Below are 23,064 nucleotides of genomic sequence, written 5' to 3' on the forward strand. Positions count from 1 at the left end.
AAACTCTAAGTGATCAAGAAAGTGATTTAGGACTGTCTGAAAACAAGATCCTTATTCTTCCTGCACCACCTTCTTTCCTTTGCCCTTTTGCCTGCCTCACACTCAACACTTTAAGACATGAAATTATCAAGATCCTCCTACCACAACACATTGGAATAGAGGATATTAGGTCTTCACATCTGAAAACAGAAGAACAACCTTACTTTGCAAATTCTGCTTGAGAGCTGAATCCAGCTCACCTAATCTTAACACACCCCCCCCCCCCATCCTTAAGCAAATACAGTTCATTTTATTTAGGAAGTTTCTGGACCATTTAATCATTAGGGGAGAGCCAGATACAGTCTGATATTAGAGTCTGTGACTACAAAAAGAGCTTTTAGCATCTCCATTCATTTAATAGTAAATAGAACTAAGTAAACAGAAACAAGTAACTCGAACTGTAATTGCAATATACACAACACACTGCTGGCACATCCCTGAATGGGGCTATTAGGAGTTGGAATTAAGAAGCATCTCAAATCACCATGTAGACATTAATGCTATTCTTGAAATGAGGTATATCCTTTATCTGACCAAAGTTTGTTTAAGCAAGGACACCTGGAACATCTCTTCTTCACAGCCAGGGCTGACTCTTACAGCTCTGAAGCTGTGATCAAAGTAATTATTTTAACAGAACACAATGCCAAGGAGTGCAGCATCCAGTACTGACAAAACCCACTAGTGCTTTCACCTGGCACTGAAGCTACCACTACATCCAGCAACCCCCACAGCAAAGGATGCCCGTAATAAAGGGCCAGAGATCAACTCTATCTTCTATAAAATAGGAGAAGCAGCATTAAACTCTTTTTCTACTGAAATGCCCAAAGTGAACCATCTTAAATACACTGCATTTCAGCGGAGACTAGGAGGAACAACTTTACACAGCTATCAGTTATCCATTCCTGACCGTTGAAGTGCTACTTACCTAATATTATAGGCTCAAGACAACTTCTGAGATCTCAAAGTAGCTTTCGAAAGAAGCTCATCAGCATTTTATTTTTAAATAAAGTAGGAATTAACTTATCCTAAGATGATACCGCTCAGTCAATGACAATTCCAGCCCAGGATTCTACTTACCAGGACATTCTGTCCTTCCATGTATTCTGTTCTATATTAGCCAAGGCATAAATAAGTTTTATTATTTTCCTGTATGGTTCTACTCTATCCTATTCACTCCTGCACAAGTGCTAGATATTTCATTAAATCATCATAGACTGGTTTGGGTTGGAAGGGACCCTAAAGATCACTGGGTTCGAACCCCCAGCCATGGGCAGGGACACCTTCCGCTAGACCAGTTGCTCCCAGCCCCATCCAGCCTGGCCTTGAGCACTTCCAGGGACGGGGCAGCCACAGCTACTCTGGGCAGCCTGTTCTAGTGCCTCACCCCCCCCCCATATTTAATATATTATAGACCTTTTCTTTGTATGGGAATGTGCATCTGTACACACATTCACAGAAAAATAAGTCAAGATGACCACATATGTTCAGCAAAAATAATTCTACAGATAAACCTGAACATTTTTTTTATCTTCACTATAATAGCAATAATGAGATCTGCCTCTTAAGTCAGCCAGTTATTTTCAAATTCATGATTCCACACAGTAAGAATTAAGTTTGTGTCTGCCCTTCTGTTTCCTACTTCTAGACTTGGGTCCCACCTACAAATACGCTGGGAAGCCCTTGTTCTTACGTTGAGTACGCATCAATCTATACTTCAGTGCTGGGCGGACAGAATAAATGATTATCTAAAACCAAGACCAACAATCTCCTTGCTAGAAGTATCCACACAGTATCTTCAAGTGCCTAAGGAAATGGGTTACTAATTTACAAGAAAATCTGAAAACAGACTGACTCAATGAGATGATCTCAACTCATCTTTGGTGTGCTGTACACAGGGTATGACTGTACTCATCACAAAATAACGGTAAAGCAAGCAGACTAATATAAGAAATATTTGGAACCTTCTTTTGCTCTGTATTTATGCAGTACCTAGCATAAAGGTCTAGTCTGCAGCCAGGTACTGATTCCTAGAGTAATTCAGTAGCCTAATCTAGAAAAGACAAGCTTATATAAGAGCAGAACATCATTACTAAATTAGGAGCACTGCACTTCAGTTTTCATTTCATAGTCACATTTTGGAGATGCAAAGACCTATTTTAGACAAACTTCATGCAGTCCTATTTCACTGCTATGGGTAACGGCCACTATGCACAACATGAACAAAAAGCTAGGACAAGTTTCCTATCACACACGTGATAACAAAAAGGCCTGAATGAAGCACTTCCAGACCTCCATCCAAAAATCTCAAGGGGAACAGGAGGGAAGGTTTTGTGAAAAAGCAAGGAGTATCCACAGGGTAAGCAGACACACAGGAGTTAATAGGCTTCACAAAACTCAATACCGTGTACCAAGTGTGTACGTGGTATCGTGCTTGGCAGAACTGAAGCACTGTCTTTGGCTTTCAACAGGCTCAAAGAGTCCCAGGAAGAATTTAATCTCAAGCACAGTTCCAACTTGTGCATCTTACTACCTCAAAATCAGGGGACAAAATGACTGCAAAGACTTCTGTAGTTTGAGAAGTCTACAGGAACCAGCAGGTCAGTTCACTCGACAGAATCACATCCTGAAACGGGAATGGGCCAGGACATAATACAGGCTGACTGATATAAATTAATAATTATATCCACATTTTAGGAGGCAAGAGTTGCCAAGAGAGGCAACAACATTATCCCTCATTTGTTAAAAATCAAAGTTGTCTTCAGTGTTTTCAAACAACTCGGGCTCACTGCTGTAGAAAAATGGGACCTCACTTCAAGGTTAGTATTGCTCCACCACAAATGGCTTTTCTCTGTCTACTCAATTTTCTAATTTTGTTAGCCATAGCTGGTAAAAGAAAATACTAGTAGAGGATTAAATTGTGACACCTTGAAATGCTCTCCGAAGCATTAGTATGAAAAAAATTAGGGAAAACCACAATTTCTGCTTAGTTTTAGCAACTTAACACTGCAAATATCTATGACACAGGAAATCAAGACTTTAATTTTTATAGCATGACAGAAGAGCAGAAAGGAAACAAGGTCTAGGCCAAAAATTAACCACTGCAGAGTCAGAGAAGTTTCGACAACCCCCAAATTCTTCAATGTATCGCTTTTTTTAAAAAAAAAACAGATATAGTATTTAGGTTAAGACTTGCAGTGACTTTCAACTCCAAATTACCTCTTCACCAACTTGCTACTCTTACTAGGATGTCAAATTCCAGATGGAAACAGTTGCAGTCAGTATTAAAAAAAACCATCCAGAACCTGCCGTCTGACAAATCCTCCTGTTACGTTACTCCAAGTGATTTTTAAACCACCTTTAGCATTTAATAAAAATAAATTATCCTCACTGCACCAGCTTCAAGCACTTCAAGTTAACATGGCCATGCAGTTCAGCCCTCTAACACATCAGTTACCAAGGGACTGGAACCACCTAGAAACTGAGTCAAAAGATGAGAAAACAAAAACAGGTTACTGTGCCATTATTTGGAAAATTAATTAATGGAGAATACAATATTGCATGCCTGTTTTAAAGTTCTATATTGCAACAGTTAACATTTTCTTATGCTACGTATTTTTCTCAAACGGTCCTCCCTTATGAAGGACATACTGATCTCATACACGGCACACGGTACTCACAACGTGACCACTGTGAGCCTGCAGGAAGGTGTATGCCCAGGAGAAAGAGGGTAAGGAACACAAGAGGGAAAAACAGCAAAACCCCCCTATCAGTCAAATTATCACAGGTGGTAAAAAAAAGAGAAAGCTTCCACCTGTCTTTAGACCCCAAAAGCTGTTTCTATTTTAGCATAACTAAAATCTTAATTCTCCAGTGGGTCTTTTGTATTTTGCACCTCATCAAAAGGTAGCCTTGCCACCTTTGATACCAGCAGATAACAGATGTTAAGACTGCTTCGGCTCTGCCCACTTCATCTAGAACTATGAAACAGAGGATCTTCCAGTGTACAGCTTTGAAGGACCCACAAGGTAACAATGCTATTCTGATTCTGGGAAAGATGCATCAGTTTCAGAGCAAGACAGTCTTTTTCTCTCAACTACAATCTTGAGCAAATATGACAAATCTGCCTCATCATGTTATATTCATTTTTGGACAACATTATTCAAAGTGCTTACTATGCCTGTTTCATGTTTGAGCTTTGTTACAGTTCTAACAAGCAGCAAGTGTAATACATTCCTAATGTCAGTGTCTCATTAGTAAGATGGTGGTTTTCATCCAGAAATAGCTTAAAGACCTAAAGAAATAATCTGGAGGAAAATCTTGCTGTGTAAAGGAGCCAAGACAGCACCAGTCTAGGTCGTCTTCTCCTTATGCTTAACTGAGTTACACCATCTCTCAACCACCACACTCTCAGTTTGTAGAAAGCCTTCTATGACAAGCAAGTGCAGAATTGTAGGCAATCCTAAACGTTTCACTGAGGAAGACTTCTTCGCTCAACAAGGTCTATAAAGAGCATCACTGTGAAATGGCAAGTAAAAAACAGTTATGGAATCCCCAAAAGCTATACACAAACCCCCCTAGTCCACTTCATTCTTATCTGAGCATCTCAAAGCTGTACAAGTAGGCCCTTGTACAAGTAGGTACCCTAATGCTCTTTACAATGGCCACTGATTCTTCTGAAATACCTGTCCGCTGGCGGAGCCAAGCCAGTGGAATACATGATTTTTTAAATTTAATTTTTTTTTTTATATACACAAGTATGATGTCAATATTGCTGATGACGCTAGAGGAATAATCAGAAAGTTACTATCTGGCTATTCCATTTATTTCCTTTGGAAATTTTATGAATGTAGTTCTAAGTTTATCTAAGTTCACAGAGCTAAGAATAGTTAGAAAAAGCAGTCAATCAACAAAAGGAAAACTACAAAATTAAACTTTCCTAGTGAGTACTGAGTGAAAACTGGGAATGAAGAAGAAAGAAAAACATTACACAAATAAAAACGAGGCTCCTGGAAACATTTTTTTTTTTTTTTATATGCATTTATCAATTTTCTTGACACACAATCTTTTTACCACCTCATGATTCCCAGACCTATAATGAAAACCTCACAGGAACATAGAGGTGAAAAGCTGGTAATTCATTTTGAGAGCATTTGCCCCTCACAATGAAATATAGTTACTCATATTAAGCAACATTTACCCTTCACCCTACCCCTTAAACACTGTAGAGGGGTTTTTTTGTGGCTCAGTTGAAAGGATCAGCACTAAAAAAAAAAAAAAAAAGCTTGATGCATATTCAGTATGTTGACCATTTTGGTTTTGTTGATTAATAAAATTATTCAGCCACATTACACACAGTACACAGGCACATAGCAGTTATTAATTGCACAACTCTTTGTTAGTGCGGCTATGTCTTTCTAGGCTGCCTCATCTTAACTGATCAGTCAAAAAGGGGTGCCAAAACACTTTTATGGAGTAAAAAAAAAAAAAGCATGGATCTTTAATCCTAAACCAAACATGTTAAACACAGAAAATCCAAAAGACGCAGACAATTGAATCCGTTTCTCATTTCCAGACATCTAGTTCTTTACTACCGTTTAGAAGAGGCACTATTTCACCAAAGATTAAGTGCAACAGCCCCTTCTCCCCAACGTTTACTGTGAACACCCTGCAGGCAAAGAAGCCCAGTCTTCCAAGAAGGGCTGTGACATCTCCAGCTGTAAAGAGGGCAGCAAACTATCATCATGTGTGCAGAACCACCACCCATTTTACTCTAAGGGCTCAAATTTCTCAGTCCCACTAGAAGGACTTCCAAAGGACTTGACTCTCATCCAGTATAAATCCACTGCAGGTCTGTAGCCTACAACTAATGTTTTAGGGCTACTGCAGAAAAAAGAAATTATAGCTCCAGATAAAAAAATCCTATATAAAGTTTAATAAAAATGCAACTTTAGGAGTCTTCCTACTGTAATGTAAATACCTACTTTTTGTTAGATTTGATGCCAAGGTGTTGGCTGAATTTATCAAATCAATTGTGATGCCAACTGATTTGATGCCAACACCTTAGATCGAATGACACAGAAATCCTGAATGACACAGTGGATCTCAAACTGACTGCTTTCTAAAAACATTCTGTGAAATTTACACTTCCATACAACTTTTGTTAAAAGATTCACCTCCAAATAAGACTGGGGATCCAATTACAACTATCTCTTGGGCACGTTATTAAAAAGAATAACATAAAACATCAGTTTTACCTTTTTTATGAACACATTTGGTTGACCCTTCCTTCCCTAATGCTCTCATTTATTCACATTACTCCTTAGGACTGTGAAAACCTGAACTTTTTGGTGATCTGAAACACAGTTATTATCAGCTGTATTGATGGAAAAAGTATTCACTGCGAACATGTGTGCAGAACAGACAATTTTATAAGCAATGTGTAAACCCAGCCTTTTCTATCCCATTGTGACTTTGAGTTTGTATACATCTATACTCAGATCAATCTTGTCTTATTAAAATAATTAGCTCTGTAAGAACTATAGTTCATTAAAGGAGATTTCCTATAAATTTGAAACTAAATGATACCGATATTTTCTGTTATTTCTGCACATGCTTATAAAATGGAACTGTTCTTAATCTCTTTCCCCCTCTCCCCCTCATCATCCCTCTGCTGCTTCAAAAGGTCCATCCTTTCGTCATTCTCTCCCCCTCTCCTCCTCATCCTTTCTTTGCTGGTTCTTGGCCTTCTTGGTCCTTACCTCGCTCATTTTCCCTCTTCTCATCTTCCCTGCGCCAATTCATAGCGTCCACATTCTTTCGTCGTTCTCTCTCATCCTGTCTCCACCGCTTCTTGATATCTTTGTCCTTAACTTGCTCATTTTCTCTCCTCTTCTCATCATCCCTGTGCCATTTTATTGTTTCTGCATTTTTCTGCGGCTCCACGCTTCTTTTGAGATAGTCTTGTCGCCTCCTCCTCTTTTTTAACATATCCCTTTCCCTGGCACGAGCCTGCTTTTCTTTCTGGGAAAGAAAAGCTTTACGGGGCATCATGAGCTGCTGCTGTACCTGTAATAATATTGTATCCATGGAATAATATACTATACATGCACTCAGTCGCACCAACAACTTTCATTTGGAGCTGAATACTTCAAATACTGAGCCAAGGTAATTTACTGCTTCTTCTCTTTCCTTCATAACCCTCTGCTAGCTCCATATTAAATAATGACAGGCAAGTTGCTATATTCAGCTCCAGGCACAACACCTAGCTGGCACCTCTGCAGCTGGCGCACAACCAGCGTTGAAAAGTCAACCCCCTAAGATCCCAGGCCTAAGCAGGATGATTTCTTTCCCCTCCCCCTTGCAACTCCTCCCACAGATATTTTTTTTAGCAGCCACTTGGCATGGCTGCGCCCAGTTGAAGGAACAGGCTGATGGGAGTTGTGAAGGAAACTTGCGAATGTTCAGACCTCAGTTTCTTCTCTTATTGGACATCTACGTTTAATGAAACTTAAAGGTGCTTATTTATCTGTTCAGACCTCCATCTCTACCAAATTTGGTTGAAAATGGCCAGCTTTTTTCTTAGCTGGGAGGAGGCAGGGAGGATTAGGAGACAAGCCACAATCTGAAAAATTGTATAAGCTTTGTTTCCTTGGGAAACCCGGCCAAAACATTTAACTGCAGTTAGTAAGTCCTGACTCATCTACTCAGACTTCCTCCAAGTATGTTATGTCTTGCTATTCACAAGAACAAAGGAAAAGAGAATGTGACTGTTTACTTGGGAGGTTTTGCCGACAGCATTCCTGATGAGTGGGGCTTTTTGGTTTTGTTGTTTTGTGGCTGGTTTTATTTGGGGAGGGTGGGTGGGTGGGGTTTTTTTGTTTGTTGGTTTGGGTTTTTTTGATTTTAAGAGGTGTCAAGGAAGACTACCTTTTACAAATTGGTTTACTTTCGGTCATTTCTCTGTAGCTACCCAACACATTCGCATCTTTGAATTTACTGGCGTTAATATCTGCAATTTTGAAATCATGGAAAACAAAACAGACCACAGAAAGAACTTATACTAATATCCTTTAAATAGTCTTCTGTACACATTGAGCAACATTTCAGAAATGTCAAACATTGCAGTTGTGGCCCAGGTTTGGGGTTTTTTTTTTAGTTGGTTTTTGAATTTTTGTTTAGAAGAGAGTTTTGCAGAGGTCTACTAAAAATGAAAACTGCAGAAAGGACAAAATTACTAAATTAGAATACTTAAGCAAAGCCTAAAACAAAATGAAACAAATGTACTTTTAAAGTTTAGCTACCTTATGGAAAGCACTTGTTCCCAGCATGCAATACTCCATCTTTTTCCTACAGAAAAAGCAATGTTTCAAACCCTTATTCTAAAAGCTGTTCCTTTTTCCTATACAATATACCGCCCCACATACTTAAACCCACTACTCTAGTCCATTGCCTTTGTTAGGTATGTATTATGATCCCATAGTTTTCATTCCAATAATTCAAACCCACATTTCTTAATATCCATAATAATACTAAAAGGGAAGGGCTACAGCAGAGTGAAACAGCACAATCAAAAAAATGCATGCAGTTTGGTAACAAGTTAGTGCATAAAATTCAGATTACGCTAAAAATTACTTCATTAAAGTGTGTAGGATAGCTCTCTACGAGACAGCCTCGTTTTAAATATTAAATATTTCTCAGTAACAGTTACCATTAAAATCAGAAAGCAATGAGAATCCAGGATCAACATCATCAGTGCAACCCAGACACTGTAGATCTTTAAAATAGTTTTAATTTCTCTATTGGCTGTGTGCCAGCACTACAATATTGTTGTTTACTAGAGCAAACTTAACTTTTTAAACTTACATTATCCTTATAATTTTAATCAGTAACCTGATTTTATTCCAATAACAACAGCATTAATAAAATTTAAGTAAATCATATTTCATGCAAATGATTCTCCCACCCACCTCCCCATGAAGCCAAGTACCAACATTTAAAATCTGTCATTTTTTAAAAGCTCTTTTGGGACTAATTGTTATATTTTCTTTCATCTGTTTTTTTTGTTTTATTGGGTAGTTTTTTTCCCCCTCTGGCTTTATCTTTTCATTGTTAACAACAGTATTCCTCCCTCCCCTCCCTTTATACATATCCCAGCCTACTTTGACAGACCAATTTATAGACAAATGATAGAAAATATAATGAAAAACTTTTCAGTTTAATTTCAAGAATTAAATGTATCAATTGAGATTCAAATAAGAAATGTCAGATTCCAAGAAATAACTTAAAGGGACATCCAACTTAATTACGTATCTTTGAGCTTCCATATCACAAGTTATAGGTTCTTCCCCAGTTTCAGCATGAGAGATTAATGCAGGAAGTCTTGTCATTTCTCTTGTAGCCAAAATAATCTTTCACTTTTTCCTCTGTTGGTTTTAATAAACCAAAAAAGGGGGAAAATTTATTTAACCAGGAAATTAATTAATATGTAGTGGAGCTGCCAGACTGATTGAGCTCAAAGCCACCCCCCCACCCCCCCAGTTTTTCTAGAATTCAAGTTGGTGTTCCTTTAAGTTCAGTATGTCCAAACGTCAGAAGTAAACAGTCAGAATTATCCTTTCAACTATTTTTTGCCCATACCTTGCCAAATGAAAATCTTAACTCTTCCCAATCTATTCAGTACGTATTATGAGGCATTTACCTCCAAAATTAATGGTGCTTGGGCGTCTCAGACTCATTGGACAAGTTTCATGCAAAAGCCTCCAAAAATAATTCTCCTTCCAGAACGCCCACCTCAGGGATTATATTACACCTACTGTGTGAGGCCAAAGCCCGGACATAGAAGAAGGATCATATCCTGCTGTACAAAACAAAGTGTTAAAGACAAGAGATAAGAAATGTAATAAGGGCAATCTTACATTTATAACGTACGTTTCATTGCGAAGGACTCCAAAGCTAATTATAAACCACATTTACGGTACCTTTACTGACATGGAGCTACTGTAGCATGCACTCCAGCAAGTTAACAGTGCTGCAGGAAGTTTTAGCAGGTTTGTGGCTTAAACAACAGATTCCGCTGGGTGATGCTACCTGAGGAATATTTTAATGCTCAGATTTCAATTAAGTTACCCAATTCAGAAATCCAGCAGGATACACAGACAAAAGCTCCTATTCATACTTCATATAACCTTTTGACTGAAGTGGTAAGGCCCTTAATTTACACCTCATCTGAGCTATTAGTAACCAGCAGCATAGCTGCACCCTGTATAGATGAGGTACACTTAGTGAAATATCAACAGCACTTCTTTGTAGAGATAATTTTTCCTAGAAGGTTTCCATACAAACACAGTCCCACCTTAAATTACAAGACTATGGGAGATCAAACAGGTGACATGGCCATCAGCCACAGCCCCAGGGACATACATTCATTTGGGAAGCATTCAGATTAAAATTTTCAGTTGCAGTGCTGCTAGTAGGAGGATGTGAAGCAAACCCTTTTGGGTAATGGCATGTAAATGATTATGCTTCTGTAGGAAGACTGATACCTCTTCAACTCACATCACCCATGAGCAGAAACTCAGTCTTGAACAGACTGGAAACACAAGATATAACATTAGTATCAAGAATTCTGGCACATCCAAATCTGAAGTTTATGAAAGCAAAATTTGTTGAGTCATTTATAATTACCTCTCCAAGTAATAAGGGGGTTTACTGTTTCAAATTGTCAGATTTCAATCTCTGTTGATTAATCAGACAGAACTTCCACAACTTAAAACTACACATTGTTTTTCTTCAGCGAGGATGGTTTCAACAGAAGGTATTAAAATGTTCTAAGAAGTTCAGCAAGAGAAAATGATTAAAATATTTCACACTGAGGCAAAACTGAACACTGCATATGCTTTAGTAAGAAATGGCTACTGGTCTTCAAATGGATGATGGGTTATTTTGTTTCATACAGGATTATTTTCTAACTAGAAAGTAGAATTTGCGCCCCTGTGCCTCTATCAAGTCCAAATTACCTCTCTCCCACTGAATCCTCATTGCAGAAAGCACATTTCTGGATAAGCACCAATCAGCCTTGAGAGCAGACCAGTGAAAATTAGTGTATCAGCCTGGAGATATGAATACTGAGCACAGGGAAGTACTTCATCCCATACTGGGCCTCCTGAGGACTGAGTATCATTTCCCTGCATTGTGTTGCTGACAAGAATCACCAAGCATCTGGCATTTTTCTGACTTTATATAATCCAAAAATCTTTTATTGTAGCTCTTATTTTGCTAGTAGTTTAAGTTGAAGAAGTTCTTGGTTTACATATAACTGCGCAACATAGCATATATCAGAGCTGACAGCAGCTGCATGTTCCTGCACAAAATGAAACAAGATTGTTAGTTTCTCAATACTGTGCTTTTTATCTCCCTATTCCAACCGCATTTAAAACAAGGCCTACTTTTAACAATTTGCCCAGCTAACTGCATTTAATAGCATGCTCTAAAAAGCCAGCCACGAAACAGATTTGCAAGGAAGGCTGTCAGCACAACACTGAATGAAAACTCTTAAAATACAAGAAAAATACGCAAGAAAATGAAGCTATGGTTCCCACAGCAATAGAAAAGCAGCCTCCTCACATATGCAGGTTAAATGATGCTAGATAGCATGATTGTGTATAATATTCTATATTCACTTGAGGACAATGATGGCCTGTCCCTGCAGCAAGGCAGAGGCTGGGACTCTGGGACCTGAAAATTCCAGGACAGCTGAGCAAGGCTGACGTAGTCAGGAAGCAGAAATGTACCTCAGGGAAGTGTAAGCATATAAAAAACACCAGGAGCAGAAACATCAAGGAGAGAGAGAAGTCGGAAGAGCTGAAAACTACCAAAGACTTCCTTGAGAAGGTAAGAGTTGCAGTTAGGTATCTCCCCTCCCTGCACTGAATGAATGAAGAGTCTACTCCCATCTACCCCTGGTGGAAATTAAACATTTTCTCTTTCTTTGGTTGAACTCTTCTCTCTCCTCTTTATTTAAGCATTTTCTGGCCTGGTTTTCAGAGGGCTGTGCACCCACATCTCCTGTGAAGGTAATGAGATTTGCAGTTGTAACAGCACATCTGAAATGCCAGACAACTAAGGGCTCATTTTTCAAATCCGCTATAATCCTAGGATGGAGGCTGTTTTGTAACAGCACGCACTCTATTCTCATGGCAACATTTTAAACAGAGAGCACCTCCTCAGCCTTATCAGCTCAACCATCTGCAGCACCAAGCTTCTGCCCATGTAACATGATGGTCTTCAGCTAACTTCTAGCAAATACCTCTCAACCTCCATCTAGATAATTCTGCTTGCACAGCTGCCAAGGTAGACACAGCACTTAAATTCAACCTTAAGCTAGCACATCAGCAAGCACAAGCCCCCATGCCGTTTCACTTGTTTCTATATCCATGGTCCTTTAAGTTGTGTCTATATCCAAAGCAGGACTAGGCACATTAAAAATGTATAAAGTGACCAGAAAAGCTGTAACAATCTGTCTGGAAAAAAAACGACACATTGTTTTAAAACTAAGATTACTGGAACTAAAGGAAATCAACGAATATATTTTACTATGGGGTCACGGCATTGTAAAGCTTTTGCAGCACTGTGCACATGAACTCCAACTCCTCACAATCAAATAGTCGATTCCTTAAAAGTCCTTTTGTCAAAAAAAACCACAAAAAAACCCCACAAAAATTATAAATCACTTCAGAGAGTAGATCAGCTACATCCAAGAAAATTTTAAGTTGTGCGTCAAACAAAAAGGACAGTTTCACACCACTTCTTTGAACACTCTATGTAAATACTGCTTCAGGAGAGGAGGTAAGTCCATCTAAAATGCGGTACTAAAAAAACCAAACCACACTTAAAATCCTTTGGAGGAAATTCTTAGGCTAAAAACTTTAACATACTATTTCAGTGGTTATATGTAATTTTCAGTAAGGGCTTATGAAACTGTTTTATCTCTTTTTTTTTTTGAGCTTACTGTTTAGCTTCAGCTTGGTGACTCTTGCACTAAGAACTGCAACTTCCCATCAGAGGAAAAACTTCAATGGAAGACAGTTCTAGTGAAAGGAATCAGTTAGGCTAATAGGTCTTACTCTCCCATTCTTTTTTTTTTTTTTCTAAAGGTTAAAAAAGTATCTTCTGCAATCCAGCAGACAGGGATCTTCTAAGTCATTCACACACTTCTCATTCTTGCTCAATTTCTGGAATTTTCCACTGATGCCAGAAGCTCCATCTGGTGGGTGTGTACACTAACTGCAAAACTGAAAGGGAATTAACTATTTCCTTATCAACTTCTATTTAGTAGTTAAAGTTCTGTACACTGCGTAATTTCCATGCCCCAATATAAAATACAAAATGGCCAAATTTCGATTGCTCTGGGAACCACAATCCTTATTTCTGTTCTTTATTACTAATCTGCTACCCTACACTCCACTGGGAATTTGTTGGGTTTTCTGATTTTGATGACATCGGCTGAAGTATGTTAAACAATGCTGCGAGCTAAACTTGAACATTTTCTAAAGAACAATCTTTTCAACACACATGATCAAACCCACATGAATACAGGCAATCTTTACTGCATTCTGAAATGCAGTTTTAAATTGCATCCATTCTCTAGGGCATGCTATACTTCAGTGCCTAGGAAACTTTAAATTAGAGGCACTAGCAGCTCAAGAAGTAGGCTTACACACATACTGCCATCTTAAATAATATCTTTTGTGACTGTTCAAGATGTCCAAAGATAAATGTTTATACACATCTGTGTATGTGCAGCGAAATCAATACATACTATACATGCGGAATATGCTGTGTTCACTTGTTCTTAAAGATTTCAGTTTGAAATGTAATAAAAGCCCGCACATCTTGCTGAAATTTGAAATCAAGACTGGGGATCATTGAAGCACAAAGGATATTATCAGCTTACACCATGATATCCACACTTCAATGATCAGGAAAAAAGGCTGCATGAATATGCTCCACAATTCCAAAATATTCCTCATCTAGATTATAGCTAAACATGAACAATCCCAGAATAAAAAACATTTTGGAAATATAAGCAAGTTTCATGAATTAGCAGTTACCGTTTAAATTAAATCAAGAACAAATCTGAAATTATCAATCCAAAGTGCACAAAACCATTTGTATAATAAACAAAGCGGCTTAGAAGACTCTGTAAAACGTGCAAGAACAAAGCATGTAACCAATATACACATAATTTATGATCAGATCACACTGATTGTGAGACTGCAATCAGATTAGACTGCAAGTGAAAATGGTAGTCCTGTCTTCTCTCCGTCATGTTTTCCTGACATCACCACTGTGTCAACAGCCAGGGCAGAGACCTGATCCAACTGAATAGGAGTGTTTTTCAGGAGGAGCAGTTCCTTCACTCGCCCAAACAGAAGTGCTAGGACTGGTACAATAAGGTGGCAGGAAGCGTGGCTCATACCACCCCTTCCAGCGGCAGCACAGACACAGATATATTTAAGCCAATAGTGAAACTGCATCCCTTAGCGTGTCCTAACTAGTAAAATGCATTGCTTGCATGCTGGTATAAGTGGCAGCACAAATCAACGAAACAAAAGAGAGCACACAAATACTTTTACAAGCTCATCCAAAACCCTGCCAATACATGCTTTCTCGGATAGCAGATATTAGATATTGAAGGGATCTCGCCAACTGGCTAGCATCTGAGTATTAAAAGTGTAAAAATAGTGAAGTAGGCTGACGCTAATTGTTTTTCCTTTGCCTTACCACTTCACGAACGCTAGGCACAAATGTTGGCATTACACAATTGGGTAAAGTCTGTAAACAAGAGCTTAAAATCAGTCTTACCACTTCACATTTCTTACCTCTTTCCCTTTCTGTCTAAGCATAGCTCCCAAGTGCTCCAGTCCCTGACTACATTCCAGCGTTAATCCACCTCAGCTACTGCTGTCTTCGGTCTGACTCAGGAACCTTCGATATTCAAAAGGCTTCATAGCAGCAGCAGCAGGAATGGGGAAACAAAACAAAACAAAGATCACAACCTTAAGTTTGACTTTTTAGGGAGAAAAGAAGCATTTAAAGACAATTATTTTGCCTACTGAGATTTCAAGAGACAATCTGCCCTCTTACTGTTGCTGCTATGAATCTGCATCACTAACAGCTTCTTTGACCCAGCTGCAGCACAAGCAAAGAACTATCAGATCCAGAGTCGCATCAGAAATCAATACACAGAAGAGGTAAAGAGAGGTAAAAAGAATGCCTGAGGGCTGAAAGAGAGAAGAGGAGCTGGGAGTAGGGAGGAAACATCAGACAGTGAAGCCAGGCTGGAGAGCATGCCCTTTCCTATTTAAATGTGAGCTGAAGAGCATTACTGCAGCGGACAGGCTGTTTACACAGTTACTTAGTTTCTATTTCTCCTAAATTGTTTTAGATATTCCTTGAGAAGTAGATCTTAAATGAAACGTTTTGCCACATCATGTGGATAGTCAAGAACCTGCAGGTGTGATGTGTTCATAGAGTCACCCACACAGGTTTAGGACCCAACAGCCAGTATCAGTTTTCATCCAAATCTTTAATGCCACCTTAAAAAAAGAAAACCAAACAACTAAGGATATAAATGATGGTAACTGAAAGTGACTCACTGCAGAAAAAAACCCAGTATTTATTCCATTCTTCTTCAAAACCATCAACCATCATACACATTCAAAAGCACTAATATGAAGTAAGAATGAGACACTGAATTCAAGCCTCGTGTTTGCCTTTCAACACCAGCTAGTTATAACGAAGCTGAACAATGTAGCTATTTCCTTGAGGCATATGGCCCTCAGGTAGGTAAGAGTTACACCCTCTTTAAAAATGTCTTTATTCAAATCTAGAACATGTGTTCAGTTTTTGTATCAGATCTAAGTACTTCCTGAAAGCTCAAAATGAGCAGGTCAGCCTGGCCATCCTCACTAAGAAAGCAAGAGCATTCTTGCCAAAATGTGTCAGGTGAGTCAAAACAAACCTACATACATAGAAGGTATAGGCTTTTTTTTTTTTTTTTTTTTTTTTTTACATACCATAATCAGGAGTTTTTTCTTCCAATGCATATTCAGACATTTACATTAGATTATCCTTAGACCAGTACCTTCTAATTTCATCTCCATCACTTATACTATCATTAGGAAACATACACTTGTATCAAAATACTTATTTATATGAGTAGGACTGCCTCCACATTAACAATTATACTGTTACAATTATGTTAATAAAAACATACCCTATATATGTATATATAAAAAAATCCTATGTATATATAAAAAAATCCAAGCGCAGAGCAGATCTTAATTTAATACAACAAAAAAATACTGTAATGCTTGTTTAGATGCAGGCCAAGATAGTCAGGTGTTATCTTTTTAAAACAAGCATGTTACATGCATCTTCCAAAAAATCCCAGCAAACTGCTTTATTAATATACAAACTCAGCTGTACTAATAATTTTAAAAATATGCCATCTCTGCCCATGTCAATAAAGCAGATCAAATGACACACACCTGTGGACCACTCTAATCAGTGACCAACTGCAGTCCTATAGCTATTCACTGCCCCTCTCCTGGCACCCACCTCCTACAGACCTTGGACTATGATCCCCATCATATTTGATACTGTTTTCTTCATTCCCAGTGTATAAAATTTTGTCTCTCTTAGACCAACTTCACGTAGTGGAGCAAAGGTAATCTCCCTTTTCTGGAAAAAAAAAAAAAATTAACCCCCTCCACCAGAACCCTTAAACACAAAAAACACCAACAGATTTCCTATCGAGCTGCTAAATCTTATTTGTGGCCACCTTCAAGTGAATACATTAACCCATGAGCACTGTCTTTACTCCCACAAAATTATTTGTTCTGATTTCTTTACATCAATCAAATCAGCTGCCATTTTAATAAAAATCTGTAAAATACACATTTTGACTACATGACTTTTGACTACTGATAAGATTCTGATATGTTTCTGTATTCCAGGAACGCTACTTTAAATTTTAATATTTACTTCCAGTATTTAGTACTATTATGGAGTAGTAAAGCTGGGTTGGGAATAACCTTCTATTATTCAGTCTGCAGTGTGTCAGAAGTGCAACTCACTTCCACAGAAAATGTGTATGTGTATTCATCCAGAATTTAATAGCAAATTCAGTAACTGTAGAGTTTAGTTTGCTAAGTACCTAGCAAATGATACATTATACTATTAAAGCTTAATTAAAATGCTGTTGTAATATACCACTGTAAGTGACACATACCAATTCTGAAAATGCTAATGGGCATCTTCTGACAACTGGTAACTTCTATCCTACATATACAGAAAAAAAATTAAGTTATTAATCTCATTCTAAAGAGCACAGACAGTCTTCCTAGATGTTTTGTTTGTGCAGCTGATGCTTAACACTAAGGCACGAACTTTCCAAAAGAGTCAGGAAGTTCCTCTCCTGTGAAGGTTTTTCATTCCTACGCACTCTGAACAGCAGACACTGTTTACCACTTGTCTAACCCACAGGCAAAGGCAGCCACCTTTCACCTTCCCCATCTCTTGCATAGCGAAGTAACTCCCTCCTAAAATTTAACGCAAGTGATCTCACAAGCTCTTAATGACTTTTAAGCTCTAGTAGTTCCACACAATATACTTTGAAGCATAAACAGTCATAACCTACAGAGATACTTTCTATAAACCTGTCTGATGGACCACCACTTCCAAGTTAAAAAAAATAATAAATTAATAATGAGGCACTAAAAGTTTATTGGTCTGCAATGATCTCTGAGAGCTGTCCCCAGGCACCTGAAGCGTCTCATTTCTATTAGATACCAAAAAGTCATTTTTAAAAGTTAATTAAGAAATAATACTAATTTTAGTAAAGGGCTGCTTACTATTAAAAAATAGTACAAAATTATTTTGCTTAGTATTACTTTTGGAGAACAAGTTATGCATCGCGTGTCAAAAAGGACACCTCAATTTTGACTAAAGTTTATTTAAGTATTTGCTGTAACAATCTTCAGGAAAGGTAACAGTCATGTTACAACCCATCAGCCTCCAAGTGCAATTTTATTAATAACAGGATGTTTCTCTTCTGTTTTTTTTTTCCACATTTTAAGATTTCAACACACATCATGGTAGATGTTGATCTGCTGACATCAAATTGCTGCCCAACATCTGCAAATGCACATCTAAAAAGGAACCAAGCTTTGGTTTGTTTTGTTATGAAAAGAAAAAAAGAATGCTTTTCTTATTTTTAAACAGGATGATCCATCTTTCTCACCTAGAAGGATGGCAACTTGTAATTATTACAGTCACCAGAGTCCCCAAGTGAAAGTTTTTCCAAGTAGCTGAGACCCTGCAAGAGGAAACAATGCTGGTGGCCTGCAGCACATATGGGCTGTGCTACACAGGAGCCACTGAAGGTTGGTCCATGCTACTCTGACAGGTAGGAATCATGCGTCTCCATTATCTCTCACACCTTGTACCTCCAAACAGAAATAGAAAATAGTAGTAAAAATAGAAGCGTAGCTAGTAAAAACATCCTTTAAAAAAAAAAAGTTATTTCTCTAAAAGGAATGAAAACCTCTTTCACACCTACCAAATGGTTTAAATACACCCAATAAACAAAGAACATCAAAACGCCGAAGTGCCCAGTTATCCGGACTCTGGCCTACGGCCCCAGACAAAGCACTCGATGCTTCAGCAACGCCCCACACCAGAAGTTTCCCCCGCTGCAGCCATGCGCTCCGCATGTGTGCGAAAAGCCATGCAAGTTTATGAAGCAAATGGCACCGCAAGCCACAACCAAGTTTTGGTACAAGTGCTGAACCCCCGCGCAGAGCCCTGCGCACCCGCTCCAGGGCCCCCATGCGCGCCCACCGCCCCCGTGCCAGCCCCGGCGGGCCCGGGCTGCCCGGTGGCGGGGGTCGCGGGGGGCCAGGGCTGCCCGGGGGGCGGCCCCGCAGACGGCGCTTTGCGGCCGCGCCGCCGGCCCTCCCCCGGCCGCCCCCCCGCCGCAGCCCTGCCCGGCGCGGGGAGGGCGCCCCCTACTGCCTCCCTCCCGCACGCCGCGCCGCCGGCTGGGCTGCGGTGCATTTTGGGTGGGGGCTGGTATTTTTCTTCCACGGCCATACACCGGCAGCAACAATACCGATTTAACGGCAGGAGGAGGGGGGCGAGGGGGGCACCACTAGCATCGCGTACGCCGTGGCACTTGTTTTGGAAAGCTCCCCCCCCTCCCCCCACCCCCCCCGCCTCTTCCGCCCCCGGGCTGCAGCCGCCGAGTGAAGGGGGTGCGTGACAGGGGGGTGCAGCTCCCAGCGGCTGAGCGAGGCTTCGGGGTTTCAATTCCCCCGCCTTTGAGAAACGGGTGTCGGTAACTATAGCCCAGGGTAGGGCGCGGAGGGATGGGTGAGTCAACGCTGCTCCATCCCGCAGCCGGCGCTGGGCTCGGGGTAGCGGCCGCAGATCGCGCCTCCTCCCGCGGGCAGAGCCACGGCGGGTGCCGGGGGGAGGCTGCTCCCCATTCATCGCCCGGCAGCCGGCGCCGCTCTCCGAGCTCGCTCCAGCGCCAACCGGGCCCGGCGGCCGGCAGCCGCAGCGGGCAGCGCCGGGATGCTGTACCCGCTCGCCGACTCTTCATCCCGTTCGCTTCGCCTTACCGCCAGCGCAGCCCTCGCCATCGCCGCCGCTCCCGGGACACATCCATGTGCGGTCCCCCCTACGGGGGGGGGGGAGGGAGGAGGCTGGGACCGCATCTGCCGCGCGGGCCCCGGGCAGGAGGGAGCGCGGCCGGGGCGCAGCGGTGCCCGCAGCCGCCGGAGCGCCACCGGCCTCCCCGAGGGCGGCCAAGTCTCTTCAACATGTGTGCGGCCGGGGGAGGGGGGCCCGCCTGCCAACTCCGCAGCCGCCCGGCTGCGGCGGGCAAGGCGCGGGGCTCCTGCCCCTCGGGGCGGGCTGGGGGCCGAGGGCTGCCGGGGGCCGCGGCCCCTCCGGGCGGAGGGAGGGAGCGGGCGGGCGGGGGCTGCCCCCGCCCGGGTCGGACCGCGGACTCACGCACACACCTACCTGACTGGGGCTCTCCTCAGCAGCGAGGGCGGGCGCTCCCCCGGCACCGCGGGCTGGGGGTGGGGGTGCGCGGAGCTGCCTCCCTGGCGCCGCCCGGGTCCCTGGGCGGGCGGGCGGAGCGGAGCCGGCGGCGGCGCGGGGGAGACAAAGGGGGCTGGATGGCGGGGGGGAGGGAGGGGGGCGAGTGTGCGGGGGGTGGCCTGTGGTGAGCTGGTCCCGGGGGGCGGGGGCGGCGGCTTCACTGGGCTCGGTCCCCGGGGCGGGGGGTGTGGGGCTCCGGGGCGGGGGGGGGCTCCCTGGGCGCCCTGCAGACAATACAGCCGGGTCCCTCCTGCCCAGAACCTGCCCTGGCCAAGATGGCGGCCGAGAAAGAGCGGAAGTGACGCGAGACTCTCATTAGCATACGGGACTCATTGTCCGGCGGGAGGGGAGGGGGCCGCGCCCCGGGGGGGAGGGGGCCCGAGCCCCAGTGGATTCCCGCTGGCCTGGCCCCCATCCCGCCCTGCGGGCCGCGCCCCGGCAGCCGAGGGGCGGGCGGGTTACATAACCCCGCCGAGCGCGGCGGGGGGGGTGGCTCTCGCGAGATGGACGGAGGGAGCTGCCGGAGGCGGCGGCGGCGGGATCTACCCCGGGCCCGCTAGGAGGCGCCGCGCCCTGCGGCTGGGTCCGGAGAGGGAGGCGACGCCGCCCGGTTATCCCTCCGCCGCCCCCAGCCGGGACTACATCCTGTCCTGAGGGGCCGCCGCCGCCGGGGCGGGGGCACGCGCCTGGCGAGCCGCACGCCCACGTGACCGCGCGGCCGCGCACGTGACCGCGCGGCCGCGAGCATACGGTCTCGTGCCGCGGCGAGCAGCGGCGGCGCCTCAGGGCGGGCGCTCCCGCTCCCACCGCGCCGCCGCCCGGGCCGCAGCCCGCCCCCGGGGCGGGGCGGGGCCACCGGCGCAACGGCAGCCCGCGGGGACCGCGCCCCGGCCCCGCCCCGCCCCGCCCCGCGGACACCGCGCTCACACCATGGACAGCGCAGCCCGAGGGGCCGGAGCCGCCTCAACCGTCGCGGCGGCCCGCCCGGGAGCGGCCCGGGCCCGGCGTGTCCCGGCACCCCTCTGCGCCCCGCCCCGGCCCCCTCTGCGGCCGGCTCCGGCACCCCTCCGCGCCCGGCCCGGACTGGCCCCCTCTGCAGCCCGAGCCGGGGAGGCTTCGAATGAGGCGACGGCTGCCGTGAGCAGCTGGTGGGGGCCGCGGCCTGCAGGTGTAGCACAAGCCACCACGAGGCTAATGAGGGAGGTTGCTGAGGTGACGAGGCCGGGTCCACTCTGCACGTCGCCGCTCACCGAAACCTGAATTTCTCCCATTTTGGCCCGATGCACCGAAGGCCTGCAGGGGCCCAGCGCGTGTGGCATTCCCGGTGAGCCTGGTGCCCGCGCGCAGCCCCACGTGTGTGGTACGCGGCCGTCGGCGGCGCGAGGGTGGCTGCAGAGCAGTCGTGTCTGGGTTGTGCCGAGGCTCCGCGTGCGGCTCTTCCTTGTGGGCCAAGACAAACACGCTCGAGATCTCTTCAGCGAACAGGGCCCAATTCTATAGCACAGTAAAAAATCCTGCAGCTGAAAGGGAACGATGGCTTTTGTTACTTCAAAAATACACAAGCACTAGAAGGACAAAGGAAAGTGTAATTGTATCCTCAGCGTTCAAAACCTTTCTGGTTCAGGATGACATGTGAACCAGAAGTGAAGGCACTTTTTTTCCTGGTATTGTAAGGCTTAACTAAGTGCGTGGTTCCGAATCATCACCTGAAGTAGAAAGGCATAGAAAAGTTGTCATAAATTACTTAGACTTCATAAAACTGAAGGATCTCCTGCGTTTTCAAGTGACTGATAGCCCGAAAATGTGTGCACCGCTGCGTTCACAATTCACACAAATAGCTTTTATGAAGAATTTAGTGACATTTTATTGTATTTGTTAGCTTGCTTTAAGACTAGGTAGTTTGGCAGAATTTGGAAGCACACCATTTGGCACTGCCTGCAGATCACGCCTTTATCTCACCGGGTACTTTCATGCTGTCTTCACATTAGCGGTGCTAAGAATCAGTAAGTCAGGGAAAGAGTCCTTTTACACCTGAGTGGAAATGGCAACAAAATGGCAACACTTACCTGCAAAAACAAAGCTTGTGCTTTGGCGTTAAAAGGGCTGCCAGCACTGAGGTACTTAAAAGTTTCCCTGTGGTACACGTACGTGAAATATGTCGCAATTAAAGAAAGCAAAGAAAGCTGCTTTGTTTTTTCTATAACTTGTTTGCCTTCCAAGAGTAGATACCTTTTCTTTGATGGCGCAATTAAGAAAGTATGTTGGAAAACATTTCTGAAACGCGGTTAAGTCAGTACCATATTCAGAAGCTATCAACTAACTTCATGGCCACGTAAGCCAGTTTGATTGCTACCGACTAAAATAACACAACCCCAAATAAACTTTGGCACCTTCCTATTTCAAGACTTTTTAACTTATGTGTTACCACTGACCACTTTTTAGCCATCACTTATTAGTTGTGCATTATAAGACACTTCTGTTTCCCTAACTTGCCTCTTACTGGTCAGACTTCTGTTTTCTTCTTAAAATTAATTAAAATTTTTAGAAGAAAGGGAGAAATGTTTGCAGCACATTTAATACAGCATTGTTACACACTTTCCTTATTTCTGAAATAAGAAAACAAACAGTAACAATAAACAATTCTAGAAGGTTTGGAGTGAAGAACAGTAACTACTTCATCACCTCACCTAATGAGAGTTGTACATCCATATGATGCTTTTGGTTGTATAGAAGAATGCTGAATTGAGAAAATGAACTCTGGTAACAGAAAAGAGAACTGGAAGTTGGCAGATACTGACTTGGATTTGAGTCTGCAAGACTCATTTGGTTATTATGGCTGGAAGATGGGCAAGG

At 43.1% G+C, this 23,064-nt stretch overlaps 1 protein-coding gene across 24 annotated transcripts in view; it reads right to left on the bottom strand.

Moving 5' to 3' along the window:
- ADNP (activity dependent neuroprotector homeobox) overlaps positions 1-20,460 on the bottom strand; it is a 33,133-nt gene extending 12,673 nt beyond the window's left edge. The window contains exons 1-7 of one of the 24 annotated variants that reach the window (XM_055722985.1): positions 20,131-20,459; positions 18,344-18,418; positions 17,333-17,382; positions 14,919-15,041; positions 9,737-11,398; positions 8,340-8,385; positions 6,798-7,104 (exon numbers count right to left, since the gene is read on the bottom strand). In XM_055722985.1, coding sequence (XP_055578960.1) covers positions 6,798-7,104; positions 8,340-8,378 — 346 coding nt within the window. In that variant the 5' untranslated portion in view covers positions 8,379-8,385; positions 9,737-11,398; positions 14,919-15,041; ... (1 more) ...; positions 18,344-18,418; positions 20,131-20,459. Of the gene's footprint in view, positions 1-6,797; positions 7,105-8,339; positions 8,386-9,736; positions 11,399-14,918; positions 15,535-17,332; positions 18,252-18,343; positions 18,926-20,130 lie in introns of those variants that run through there. The other 23 variants (XM_055722987.1, XM_055722994.1, XM_055722988.1 and 20 more) reach the window with 23 other exon arrangements.
- Between the last annotated feature and the right edge of the window lie 2,604 nt (positions 20,461-23,064).

This window comes from Falco cherrug, chromosome 10 (assembly GCF_023634085.1).
Source record: "Falco cherrug isolate bFalChe1 chromosome 10, bFalChe1.pri, whole genome shotgun sequence".
NCBI classification, from domain to species: Eukaryota; Metazoa; Chordata; class Aves; order Falconiformes; family Falconidae; genus Falco; species Falco cherrug.